Source organism: Benincasa hispida, chromosome 8, assembly GCF_027475165.1.
Source record: "Benincasa hispida cultivar pf3 chromosome 8, pf3_genome.v1.1, whole genome shotgun sequence".
Classification (NCBI taxonomy): Eukaryota; Viridiplantae; Streptophyta; class Magnoliopsida; order Cucurbitales; family Cucurbitaceae; genus Benincasa; species Benincasa hispida.
The window spans coordinates 19,616,392-19,631,475 of record NC_143485.1 but is presented as its reverse complement, the minus strand read 5'-3'; the positions used below and the strand labels follow the sequence as shown (position 1 = coordinate 19,631,475).

The following is a 15,084-nucleotide window of genomic DNA, read 5'->3' as shown; positions in this document are numbered from 1 at the left end:
AATTCTAAACTTTTTTTTTTTTTTAAATTAAAACTTGTTATTATATTTTAAATTTTTGCTAAGAATTTAGAAATTTCTTTTTTTAAAATTAATATTGTGGTAAGAAATTTACAAGAAAAAAAACAATTTTAAACAATAAAAACTAAATAATTATAAAGGGCCTAACCATTTTAAGTTAAATTGCTAATGCCAGATATTAAAAAAATTTAAGTTTGCAAGGAAAATTAAAATGAAGGAATTGGAAAAGGAGTTTGATTGGCTTTTTATTGAAAAGAAAGGCAAGAATTGGATACTAACTTGCTTCTAAAGCCTTTTATATTGGATTATAAACTAAAGAACTCATCATACCCAATTCTTGCCTCTATAATCCAATAACAATTCATATTGAAATCTAAATTAAACTTAAACAAAGATGATGAGGATGAAAGATAAGGAAAAAAAAATTATATTTGGTGAATTTAGAACCTTATACATTTATTTATTTTTAAGGTCTTTTTAAATATGAAAAAATATTTAAAAATATTTACACTTTATAGTAAAAAATTCCAAGAGTATAAAACACTTTTGAAATTTTTTACTATAAAATATAAATATTTTTTAGATTTTCCTATTTATAAGAATTTTCTTTATTTTTTTATCCTTCAACCTTTAAAATAAAATTTTTATTTTAATTCTTCAAATTTTATGTTTTTTTCCCTAGCTTTTTCATAATATAAATTCAAATTCATTTTTTAATCTAACATTAGAACTCATCCTCCACTCGATTCAACTCAAACTTCTTATTTATGTTAACAAGTAGAGTAAATATATGTTTTATGTGGGAGGTTTGTATTAAATATTTTATATCTTTCCGCAATTTTAAAAGATTTTTTTTTTTTTTGATAATTTGTGAGGTGAATGAATTGAATCTCTAATCTCGAGGTTTATAATTCAAGCACTACATCAATTGAACTAGGTTCATTTTAATAAATATAAAAAATAACAAATGACTAATTTTTGTATTTAGTATAATTCAATTATTACTTGTTTGATAAATAAATTGACTTTGCTAAAGAATGTGCAAGTGGCATGGGCATATATATATGTGTGGGGTATCAACTCATTTGTTCAAACTCTTATAAAATCCATTATTAGAACATTTGATCACATAATAATTGCATATTAGTAACTGCCAAAGTGAGGTTAACTCAACGATAATTGACATGATTTTATTTCTAGAGGTCGAAAGTTCGATTTCTCATCCTAACCATTGTCGTTGAAAAATAATTACATATTAATAACTTCCATCAATAACTTCATTACATGTGCACAACAATACATTGGTTCACATATGAGCAAGCCAACTTGAACTTACTAAGAGCATATTCAAAACCAAATTTTTTATTAATCAACTTAAGAGCTAGCGAATTTGAACATAATTCAATTGGTTAAAGAATATGTCTCAACTTCGAAGTTAAAGGTCTGAATCTTACTATTCCACTTATTATTGAACATGGGGCAAAATAACAATAATGAAATGGTTATTTTTTAAAAGCTCAAGAACTACGGTATAAATTTTAAAAGTTGATAAACTAAAATAAAATTTAGATCCTATTGGTAAAGATAGCTAAAATAAAAGTTGGTAAAAAGCCAATTTAGTTGAGATGAGTCATATAAAATTTCATCTTGAACTTTTAATTTCATCGTATTGAACCTTAAACATGAATATATGTTGCAAAATATATCTTATATAATTTTCTTTTTTCAAAATTCACCGCACCATCTTGATGCGAAATTGGAAATACAAGAATTAATTTGAAAATTTTTCAAAATCTAGAGAAAAAACAAGACTAAAAATATTCTAGTATGTGAAAAGTTATAATAATCATACATTAATCTTTTCACGGCCACAATTACAAAAGCACACTCTAAAAACATTATACCACTCATACAATTGAGTTAGTATACCAAACTTTAAGGCCCCGTTTTGTAACTATTTTAGTTTTTTGTTTTTGTTTTTTAAAATTAAGCCTATAGACACTACTTCTCTCTCTAAATTTCTTACTTTATTATCTACTTTTTAACAATAATTTAAAAAACCAAACCAAATTTTGAAAACTAAAAAAATATTTTTTCAAATGTTTTTGTTTTAAAAATTTGGCTAAGAATTTAACCATTATACTTAAAAAAAATGTAAATTAGTGTAAGAAATGAGGAAAAATTATGCTTAATTTTCAAAAATAAAAAACAAAAGAATAAAATGGTTACCGAACGGGCCCTTGGTTTTAAAAAAATTAAAGTCTATAGACACTACTTTCATTTCCAAATTTCTTCTTTGCTATACTTTTTGCAACTGTTTTTTTTTTAAAAAAAAAATCTAAATTTTGAAAACTATTAAAAAAAAATAACTTTTTAAAAACTTGTTTTGTTTTTAGAACTCAGCTAGAGATTCAACTATTGTACTTAAAAAATATACAAATCATTGTAAAAAATGGAGAGAAAATAAACTTAATTTTCAAAATAAAAAATGAAATGATTACCAAACAAGGCCTAAGTGTTTTGAATTGGAATTATTAGAAACCAAAAACATATATAGACTACTTTTATAATGCTTGGAGTTCATTACTTTATTGAACCTTTCAGACGTGGGACAATTGCACTTCTAATATTTTGTCAAAACGTAACAAAATTCCATCTTGACAAGATATATGAATAATTCACAACTTCTGCTACAACCATTGTCTTTACCAATAATAATAATTCTCAACTTAAAGAATTATAACTCACTCCACTATTAAGAGTAGACCACTTGGAATACCACCTTCTAAGAATTTTTCATTTGAAATACCACCTTCCAAAAATTTACTTTCTTGTCATATGCCAATAGACATTATTAAAATTTATAGTGCAACTTCCACCTACTTGGATCATCTGGAAGTTCTTCCACCATCGATACAACTTCCACTGCACACCTTGCATAACTGCTAAGTCAATACCCTTATTCAAACTTATGGAACCGGCCAACATAACGTCCTCTATCATGGTCAAGCGAACATACTAAAATGATGAGTTTCATCTTTCTTCAAAGGAAGTCACTGTCTCCCCTAACGAGAAAGACAAGGTTAGCATTCGACCAAAAGCTCTTTGCCAAACTTGCTATATGCATTTCCAGCAGCCTATCTTATACTTGAAAACTCCCTTCTTTGAACCTTTGTTGGAACTACTCCTAGAATACATTGGACCACTATCACCACTTAACTTGCACTTGTATAACCTAGATTGTATCAATGTATCCTTGACTTACACTTGCCATAAGTCGAAGTTCATCCTTCCATCAAATTTCTCCACATCAGACTTTACTAGACTCATAAAGCTTGACATATCTACTTCGCTTCTTAGAAAAACTGCAAATAGTGAACAACCCCATTATTCACACTATCGTAACCCATTTCAAAAATTCCTTTATGATATGGAAGTTCAAACAAATGCTACAACCATAGAGCATACTTAAAAATTAAGGAAACTACAAGTTCTGATATCATTTGTTAGGAAAAATCTCACACTACTACTACAAGAATAAGTAGAAAAATAATAAAGATAATCAGAAAAATAATAAAGAAGTTAAAAGAAAATAGTAGAACTAGGAACATAAAAATTAACATGAAAAAACTCCAAACCAAAAAAAAGTAAAACTACGGAAAAAAATTGTAAAGAATTAATATGGAAAAACTCCAATCACATAAAAATCTTTTCTCAACCCTGGTTACAAGAGTACTCTCTCAAAGTATTATACCGCTCACACAATTTAATAGTATATCAGATTTAGAGTGCTTTAAATTGGGATGATTAGAAACCAAAGATATAAGCTACTTTTATAGTGCTTGAAGTCCATCGTTTTTTTAACATTTCAGATTTGGGACAACTACACTTCTAATATTTGCTAAAACCTGGCAATGTCTTCACTTCTTTACAACTTCTATTAAAGTAAAGATTTTAATTCTTGTCAAAGATCAAAGTTAAAATTAATGAAATTGAAAATTTAGAATAAAAATTGATATGTGCTATCAAGTCAGACATAAAAATTGATCTTTTGACTTACATATTACATGGTTAATACTTGAACCTAGAATAATGCAACCAAAATCCTCTTTTTCTTTTTCTAGTACTCCAACCTTGTTGGGTGGAATTTTAGATCTCTAACCTCTTAACGAAGGATATATATATATATTAGAGATAATTGATTAAAAAAACTCATTTTTCAAGAGAAAAATGCATAGAGGGCCCAAAATAAGAGGCCCAAATGAAATTTGGCCTTATTTTTTTAAAAACAAAAAAGTGGCCTTTTGCTTACATCATTCATCCATGAAATTACCACTTTAACCCCTATAGCCTTCTTCTTTCTCCTTCTTCGTTTTCTAGATTTTCTTCTTCTTCTTCTTCTTCTTCTTCTTCTTCTTCTTCTTCTTCTTCTATCTTCTGCCTTTCTTCCTCTTCTTCTTCTTTTCTGGCTTTCTTTTCTTCTTGTTTATGTGTTTTTTTTTCTGGAAGAAGAGAGAAATGAGATCGAGATCAAGAAGCATAGCAGAATTTGAATTTAGGAGAGAGAAGCGAGATCTAGAGAAAGGAGAGAGAAATGAGATCGAGATGGAGAGAGGATCGAGATCAAGAACGAAAAGAAATTGTATATTAAGGAGAGAGAAACGAGATCGAGATGGGGAGAGAAACGAGATTTTGATGGAGAGAAGATTGAGATTAAGAACAGAGAGTAATCGAGGAGAGAGAACCAAGATTTAGGAGGGAAAGGCGGAGAGAATTGACATGTAGTCTGACGTGGATCGGGATTGGGGAACAAGAATCAGGAATGGGGAGCAGGATTGGGAAACGTGGAGTTGGACCACTGATCGGGATTGGGGATCGGTAGAAGAGAACCGAGAATGAGATCGTGAATCGTGGTTGGGACGATGGGGGCTAATCATGCACATCTTCGGGGGCAATTGGGTAATCTCATAAGCAGCCGACGTAAGCAAAAGGCTAAATTTCAGTGATTTCTTCAATGCAGGTCATTTTTCAGTTGACCCCCCAAAATGGGCCATCCGTACAAAACCCCCATTTTTTCAAGCCCAAAATGATTTTTGCTTAACTTTTTTAAAACTTAAGTTTTTTTTACCTCTTGCTTACATCATCCTCAAGTTATTTTACAAAATTACCCAAGCTTTCTTTTTCTCTTCCTTCTTCTTCCTTATGCATTTTTTCCTTCTTTTTTATCTTCTACTCCTTCTCTGGCGAGTGATCTTCTTTGACGAGCGATCTACTTCTTCAACGATCTTCTTCTTCTTCTTGTGTAGATTTGCCAATGTTACAAATGTTAGAGAGTGAGAAAGAAGAATGGAGAGCGAGACCGTGAGAAAGGAGAGCTAGTGGAGAGTGAGACCGTGAGAGGGAAGGGGGAGATCGCGAGAAAATTAGAGTGATGAGAGTGATTTGTGAGTGAGGAAAGGGAGTAGGAGAACGAGAGAGCAGCCAATTTGTATGCACGAAAATTTTGTTATGGTAATTTTACACGAATTTGATGTCAACGAAGGGTTAAAAACCTCATTTCATAAAGCGGCAAATCTTTTTGTTTTTTTCTCCAATTTAGTCCATTAGTACAAAAATCTCTATATATTAGTGAGTTGTGCTCGGATTGGGTCGATGATCTCTTAACTAGGAGGCTATGGGAGAATTGCCTTACGGTTAGAAAGAACCGAATAAAACTACAGTTAAAGTTTCGTTAAAGTTGAATTATTTAAGATGATGCAAATGAGTGCAAAGAAGGAGACAGATGAGATCCACAAGAAAGTTATCGTTTTGTTTTTTTTTTTTTTTTTTTTGGAGTGAAAGCTAAATCTCTTTGTTGATTTTGCGTTAATCGGCCCAATATCGCCTTCGGCTACCTATTCCCTCCAAATCAAGCCAAAATAAAACTGAACCCACCAATCCTTTCAATCTCTTGTTCTTATTTTCAAATCCCATTGGTTCTATCGATTCTGAAATCACTGGGATTCACCCGCTTCTGAATTTCATTACATACCCTTTGTTTTCTAATCGAAACTTGTAAATGGCGAGGGATAAGCCCACCGCCGGCATCGAAATCAAGGTCCATTCCCGTCATGGGGAACCCGAGGTTCAACCGGTGGCCGCCAGATCACGGCCGTCGGGAACTTCTCCTACCGAATTTGGTCAGTACCGGCCATTTAAGAAGTGGGTTCCATGGCTGGTGCCGGTGTTTGTGGTTGCTAATTCCGTTCTGTTTACAATTTCTATGTACGTTAACGATTGCCCCAAGAACTCTGCCTCTTGTGTTGGTAGGTTCTTGGGTAGGTTCTCATTTCAGCCCCTTAAAGAGAATCCCCTTCTTGGCCCTTCTTCTTCAACGTGAGTTTCTCTTTTCTTGTCATTGGGTTTTTGTTGGTTTAATCTACTGTTTTATTAATGGAGGATTAGTGCTGATAATGAGTGTGGATTATCTGTAAGATAGCATTTGGTATTGTTCTTGTTTCTTTTAGACTTTTTTGTTATGTTCTGATTTTATGAGGATTCTATCTAGTGTTAAAAATGTGTTGTAGAGATGGTTTGAATGTAACTGGAGATGATCATGACTGCATTGAAGTCTATCTTTATTGTCAAAATGAAGTGTGTATCAGAAAATAGTTAGTGTGATGAAGTTTTGGGTTGGTGTAACAAGCTGCACTCATGGGTTTACCCAACAGAAAGGCTTTCTTTGAGAGTGCTAAGTGAAATTTTGTTGACATTTCTGGTGAAGTATTTTAGGATCATGTTGGTTAGTTAATTCATCTGTTATATGATTCATAATTGTAAGAAAAATTATGCACATTGTAGAAGTTATTGTACCTAAGTTTTTCTTTCTCACTTTATTTAATCTCCAAATTTCAGATTAGAAAAGATGGGTGCTCTGGAAGTTGATAAAGTGGTTTATGGGCACCAGCCATGGAGATTGATCTCTTGTTTATGGCTACATGCAGGGGTGTTCCATATACTTGCTAATATGCTGAGTCTTGTTTTCATTGGAATAAGGCTCGAGCAAGAGTTTGGTTTTGGTATGCACGCGGATTTGAAATTTGCCTTTAAAATTCAATGCCTTCTTGAAAATTTTAGTGTTGATTTATTAAAGGTCGCCCATCTCGTAACATTTTGTTTTGGTTTTCTGTTTTTAAAATTCATTTGTATTGACTAACATTTTTCTTTGTTTTCCTATCTGGTAATTGAAACCTTAGCTGAATTTTGAAAACTAAAAGTAGTTTTTCAAATGCTTATTTTTTGTTTTTCAAAACTTACGAGTGAAGTGTCTTTAGCAAGCATTAATCTATGTAGTTTCTATAACCTTAGTTTCAAAAACAGAAAGCCGACAATATAATTGTTATCGAGGCCTAAGCTTTTTGTAATGATCTTTAATCAGCTTTTATAACCTAAGCTTGATTTTCTTATGGAATTTGATTTTATATTTAGCAGACATGTTCGAGACACCAGCAATGTGATTATACTAACTGCATGTTGTGAATTGATCATGAGTTTTTTTATTTCTGTATTACAATTAGAGCTATCCTCTTTTTTTTTTTTTTTTCCTGATAACAGCTTCATATTCTTATTGCAGAACGGTGATAATTATTTTTCTGTATTCTTTTCTTATACATAGTTCGAATTGGAATGCTGTACATTGTATCTGGGTTTGGCGGCAGTTTGATGTCGGCTCTGTTTATCCAGTCGGGTATCTCGGTAGGTGCTTCAGGTGCTCTTTTTGGTCTCTTAGGAGGCATGTTGTCAGAACTCCTTACGAATTGGACAATATATGCAAATAAGGTAAAAGAAGTTCAACATAGAAAAGTCACTTGACTGTCTATGAATTGCCTAGTAACTGACTCAGAATCTGTGATGAAGCTTGCAGCCTTGTTGACTCTCCTCTTCATCATCGTAATCAATTTGGCCGTGGGAGTGCTTCCTCATGTTGATAATTTTGCCCATATTGGAGGATTTATCTCAGGTTTTCTTCTTGGATTCGTGTTTTTGGTACGTCCTCAGTTCGGGTGGGTTAGCCAACGAAATGCACCCCGTGGAAATAATTCGACTTCAAAATCCAAATATAAGCCATACCAATATGTGCTATGGGTTGTATCTCTGGTGTTACTAATTGCTGGGTAAATACTTTTTTTTTTTATTTCATATCATTTGAAGTTTCCTGTTTGAACGGCTGAATTTGTTTACTTGTTTTCTTCAAGTTGATCCCTGCGTTCATATTGAATCATCCAATATCTGTGCTACCATTAGCTGCTGGATCATCGACGTGACTTTACTGACATTTCGGAATCAACAGGTTTGCAGTTGGTTTGGCCTTTCTCTTTAGAGGGGAAAATATGAATGATCGCTGTTCATGGTGCCATTATTTGAGCTGCATTCCCACGTCAAAATGGAGCTGCAACTCGCCGAAATTATCTTGCGAGGTAACTAACTATACTTTTGGTGCCTCAAATGATTTGAGTTAAATCAGTTCAAATCTTAGTTTACTATGACTTTTACACGTCCTCACCAAATGATCTGTAGCCTAAGCTCTCATGTCCAACTTTTTAGGGACAACGACCCTCCAAATATCTTCACAATGATATGATTGATGAAAAGAGAAATGAGAAAGAGCATACAGTTTACGTGAAAAACCCTAGAATAGGGAGAAAAAACCACGATAGAGAATTATTTTTTTTATTATTATTCTAATACACAGAATACAAGGGAGCAGACCAAATAAATAGACAATAGGAAACCCTAGGTGCATAAAAAATTACAAAAACGCCCCTAGGTTAACAAGCTATTTTCAACACTCCCCCTCAAGTTGGGGCGTAAATATCAATAAGGCTCAACTTGCTAACACAATAATTAAAACTTTGGTTGAGCAACCCCTTTGTGAGCACATCTGCAACCCTTTTGTCTAGGCTCGACACAGTTTGCTAAAAAGCAGCTTCGATCGGATGGGCTAGGCTTCGATCGTTGGTCGAAGCTCCGATCTGAAGAGCTAGCTAGCTGTTGAACGACTGCCGACTCTGAATGGCGGCTAGAACCAGTTGGGGCAGCACGGCTTGGAGGTAACGCTCAATAGCTGCTTGAATGGTTACTGTGATATCGACGTTTGACTCCACCGATTTCCACAGAGGCTGCTGAAGAAGACTGTGGTTGATTCTCGTTGATGACGGTTAGGGTTTTGTCCCCTTACTCTGATACCATGATGAAAAAGAGAAACGAGAAAGTACACAGTTTACGTGAAAAACCCTAGAATAGGGAGAAAAAACTACGATAGAGACTTATTTTTTTATTATATTCTGATACACAAAATACAAGGGAACTGATCAAATAAATAGACAATAGGAAACCCTAGGTGCATAAGAAATTACAAAAATGCCCCTAGGTTAACAGGCTATTTTCGACAATGATATTATCCATTTTGGGAATAACCCTTATGACTTTATTTTTTTATTTTACCCAAAAGACCTTATACCATTGTTGATAGTTGTTCTTTCCTATAAACCCATGATCTTCCCCTTATCTAGTCAATGTGTGACTTTGATCATATTTCCAACAATCCCCCCCTCGAACAAAGGACCATCAAGCCTCCTTTTAAATAATCATCTCCCCGGATTACACATGGCACTTCATCTGTCCAAAAGCTTGAACACGAAGTAATCATCCCTCCGAATTGCACTTAAGCACACCACCTATTTGAAAGCTCAACCACAGTTGGATACCACCTTGACTAACATCATCCAAGGCTCTCCACTTCTTTGTTTGACACCCGAGGATTCTACTGACATGGCTCTGATACCATTTGTTAGGGACCATAGCTCTCCAAATATCCCTATAGTATGACATTGTCCACTTTGGGCATAACCCTCATGGATTTGTTTTGGGTTCACCTAAAACGTCTCACCATTGAAGATAATTGTCCTCTTTTATAAATCCATGATCATCCGCTGATCTAGCCAATATGAGAATTTGATCGCATTCGTAACACAACCTAAAGTCAACTTCTGATCTGGCCAAGTCATCTATACATTAGATTAAATATGGATCTCTTTTTTTGAAATTGAGTCAGGGATCAAGCCTCCTATAATCCTATCTCATTTCTCGATAGTTTGAGGTTATATTTTGTAGATGAAATATCAGAGATTCAGAATCCTATTTCTCAACAGACCTGTTTGGGAGACTGTTTTCAAAATAATTTTCCGCTCCTGTTCTTAGAATTGTTTTAAAAAACTATAGTGGTTAATGTTACACTGTATTTAAAACCACAATTTTCAGAATTACTTCTGTTCTTAGACCCCCACAACCCCAAAAAAGAAAAGAATCTCGTCATTTTTATGACTTTGTAACATTTATGCAGACAAGTCAGTTGGGGAATCAGCTGAACATGACATGCCTAAGCAACGGAAGAAGCGGCTCGTATTCGTTAACCAACAGTAGCTCCTTCGAAGCGCAACAGATATGTTCTCAGCTCTGCAGTTGACTTAGGTACGATATAAACTTTATACACAAAAAAATGTGGACTTGATAGAGCTCCTCCTGTCATTGTTCTATTATTAAAGTGTATATCATGTCTTCATACGACAACTAGTCTGTGCCAAGCTCAGATTATGGAAATAATACACAACTTTTCATTCTTATCTCTGAAACCTGAGAGTTCCCTGTATCTTTGTTATTCCAACTTACTTTGCAAACAAAGTTTATGTATCCAAATAAAACATAACAGTGGATTTAAATTGATATACTTATGAAATGTTAGGGTTTAAATTGATATACTTATGTAAGTTCATAGTTTAAATTGATGTATTTATGAGACTTCAATATTTAAATTAATACACTTATTAGTTTGGGTTTAAATTGATACTATCCCTCAGAAGAAATGAAGCAAAAGATACGGGAGTAATTGATATACTTATGAAATTTCAAAGTTTAAATTGATACGTTTGTGAAAGTTAGTTCAAATTGATACAATTATTAATTTGATGTAAATTGAGTTTCAGGGGTTAAATTAAAACAATTATTAATTTGAAGTTTAAATTAATAAATCACAAAGTTCAAGGGTGTAAATTGATATTTACCATAAATTTTAAAACAATTGTTTAGTTGATGGCAAAATTTGGATAGGAAGAGAATATGACATTCTCGAGATATTGTACTTTGGTGTGGTGCTTGCTCACAGTGTACACACAGTCGAAAAAAATGTGAATTTTAGAGTTTTAGAATGGAGAATGAACTTACTTTCCCTGCAACTACAATGATGTATATTCTAAGGATGAATGACCTAGATTATCCCAGGTGTTAGAAATCAAATTTGATTATCAATTGAACATATAGGGCCCGAACATGTGAGTAGCATGTTTCCTCTAGGCATTTCGCTAGGCTCGACCTTAGGGCCTTCGTTGCTTTCCCTCCCCATATCAATTTTAGTCTTAGGGTGTTGTTTTTGGGTTGAATCTTGTCATCTTCTTGATCATGTTACATTTGAATTCATTCTTTGTCGATTATTCCATTTGTCTCAAGTCACAGTGATTTAAATAAATAGATACTGATTTTAGATATAATGTAATTTTTTGAGTTTAGGGATTTAATTGTTACAAACTTAAGAGTACCTGGACTAAATTATTACCAACTAAAGTTGAAGATCAAAATTGTTATTTCTATGAAAGTTTAAGGGTCAAGGGTTTTTTAACCTATCATTTATTTATTATTATTATTGTTATTTTTATTTTTATTGAGAAAGCAACAACAAGCTCAACTAACTACAGAATTACATTAAGAGACACAAGCAACATAAACCATTCAAGTTACGAAATGTGAGGAGAAGAACCATGGTCTTCCAACAAGCAGGTACACCAACACATTGTGACGCGCCACACATGAGAAAATGTGACATACGATGGCTTCTCCACGACAGCGTCTTTCGAACTCCCACTCTCAAGAGCTCTCTTTCCTCACTACACGATCACCCACAAACTCCTACACGATTGCTTAGCCATTACAATTAGACGATCGCCTTCTCAAAACCTATACGATCGTCTATCAAGTGCTACACGATCGCCTAGTGGAAGTAGATGATGAGCGGCACGCTGCGATGGCTTCTCCACGACAGCGTCTTCCGAACTCTCACTCTCGAGAGCTCTCTTTCCTCACTACATGATCGCCCACAAACTCCTACACGATCACTTAGCTATTACAATTAGACGATCGCCTTCTTAAAACCTATATGATCGCTTACCTTTTACTATACGATCGTCTATCAAGTGCTACACGATCGCTGAGCTTTACTACACAATCGCCTAGTGGAAGTACACAATGAGCGGCACGCTGCAATGGCCTCTCCACGACAGCGTCTTCCGAACTCCTACTCTCAGGAGCTCTCTTTCCTCACTACACGATCGCCCATAAACTCCTACACGATCGCTTAACTATTACTATTAGACAATCGCCTTCTCAAAACCTATATGATCGCCTACCTTTTAACTATACGATCGTCTACCAAGTGATACACGATCACTGAGTTTTACTACACGATCGCTTAGTGGAAGTAGACGATGAGCGGCACGCTGCAATGGCTTCTCCACGATAGCGTCTTCCGAACTCCCACTCTCGAGAGCTCTCTTTCCTCACTACACGATCGCCCACAAACTCCTACACGATCGCTTAGCTATTACAATTAGACGATCGTCTTCTCAAAACCTATACGATCACCTACCTTTTACTATACGATCGTATACCAAGTGTTACACGATCGCTGAACTTTACTACACGATCGTCTAGTAGAAGTAGACGATGAGCGACACACTGCAATGGCTTCTCCACGACAGCGTCTTTCGAACTCCCACTCTCGAGAGCTCTCTTTCCTCACTACACGATCGCTTAGTTATTACTATTAGATGATCGCCTTCTCAGAACCTATACGATCGCCTATCTTTTACTACACGATCGTATACAAAGTGCTACACGATCGCTGAGTTTTACTACACGATCGCCTAGTGGAAGTAGACGATGAGCGACATGAAGGAAATTGGATTCATGATTTCCATGAGCAGAGGAAGAAAGATAATTCCAAATCACAATCATGAATGAACAATACATTTACAGTCGACTTCAAACAAGCGGTTATATAAATAATTACAGAAATTACAGCATGAAAAACTCAAATGAACAAAGAGAAAAAACTGTACGAACAATTGCAGATGCGTCTCCACGCTCCTTTGCGCATGACCGCTCGAACAACTGCAACCTCGAACACTCGATCTACATGATCGCAACACAGCACGAACTCTTCGCACTCGTCCTCAGCGATCGCCTCGATCACGAACTCCTCCACATCACCACGAACAGCCTCCACAGAACCTCGACGGTGTCGAGTTGAGTCTAACACCACCAACAAGGCTACCTTGGTATTCTCGGTTTAAGAATCCAGATGGTGGGCTCTGTTCGGACTTGGAATGAGGCAGACGAAGGAGGAAATACCAATCGTGTACACGACTGGGCAAGTGGGAGATGACAGAGACCTATCGTATAGGTCGATGCTCAATCGTTTAGATAAAGCTATGCGAACGTCTAGCAAAAGTTATGCGATCGTTCAGCTCATCATTTAGCTCGGTTTGTCGCCTACAGACAGTAAACGATCATTTACTTTGGGCAGCGCGATCGTCTAGCAAAACTATGGGATCGTTTGGTAAATACTGCACGATCGTTTAGCTCGCCCAACCATCGTTTACTAAATCCGTATTTACTTGGCGACTACGTGAGTTTCTTTTGTGCGAAAGAGAAATCTCAAAAACTTTTCAATCAACTTTTTGAAAATAGGAAAACCATTTTCCTTTTAAACTCACGGTTACCATGAATTCAATAACCACCCACTCACTTGGTTATTAAAGAAAAAGAATTAATTATCCAATAATTAATATTATTATAAATATAAATGATAATCAACTTATCGTACTATATTTATAACCTATAGTTTTAATATTTCATCTCATGAAACATATAAACCATAGTTTTTTTCTATTCCATGGTACTTAATGTAAATCTCATTTACATTAATCCTCCACTAGATGTATCTCATACATTATACCAATTATATCATATATAATCAAAATACCTCTTAAGAGTAGAGTAGTGGCCCCGGAGATCGCTCAGGGCAACTCGAGAGAGAACCTTAGGGCGTAAGAGTAGAGAGCGGGTCGACTCTCGCGAGAGCGAGAATATCTTTAGAGCACGAGTAGAAACAGTATAAATGTCTGGCAGCAAGAAATTACTACCAGGCTCTTTATTATACTTGCATTGTTATTTGTAATTCATCTTCATATCTATTCAATGGTAGTTCTATTTCTACATCTGCTCACTCTCTTAATATGCATGAGTAGCTAAACTAGTTGAATGGGTTTAGAAGAGCTAAGCTAACATGACCTAGGAAGTCATTGCTTGCAATTGTCTTGTTTTATGCTGTGCAAAATACCCTTTAGAGTTACTCGAGACAGAGTCTAAAGAAAGAACCTAATGCCTCGAGAGAGTTAGGTTAGAATCTGGACTCGAAAGAGCAAGTTTAGGCTTGCATAAACAAGAGATAGGGTCTTAGAGATAAGCTCTGTTTGTCAACTTGCATCGTATGCATCCTAGGAATAGGAATGATATTATGTGGTCGCATATTTGTGTGGATGTCATTTTTTCATCGCATAAATAGGAATAGAGGTTTATGTGTAAACCCTGTAGACTTATCGCATATATAGTGCATGCATTCTAGCCTTAGAAGTTGTGGTATTCACACCGAGAGGTGGTTTACTATTGTATGCATGTTGCATGATCGCAAGCATGAACGCATTCTAGGGAATGTTAGCCGAGACCTTTCTCAACCCGTTCACTGCATATTCATCGCATTTCCCATTTACCAACTCTTTTCAAACTCCGCCGCATTTGTTATTTATTTTTAATCAACAATCAACAAAACCAAACACTTTATTTATTTACCCGGTTACCGCAAAGTTTTCATCAAAATTACCAATGCAATCTATTTTCACAAGTCCCTGTGTTTGACCC

General features: G+C 34.9%; 1 protein-coding gene across 1 annotated transcript; it reads left to right on the top strand.

The window, feature by feature from the left end:
- Positions 1-5,658: 5,658 nt before the first annotated feature.
- RBL1 (RHOMBOID-like 1) lies at positions 5,659-10,814 on the top strand. Its single transcript, XM_039039625.2, has 6 exons — positions 5,659-6,393; positions 6,913-7,076; positions 7,673-7,836; positions 7,915-8,171; positions 8,348-8,474; positions 10,400-10,814. Exons 1-6 carry the CDS (start codon positions 6,077-6,079, stop codon positions 10,520-10,522), a joined length of 1,152 nt encoding a protein of 383 aa, XP_038895553.1. The 5' UTR covers positions 5,659-6,076; the 3' UTR covers positions 10,523-10,814.
- Positions 10,815-15,084: the final 4,270 nt, after the last annotated feature.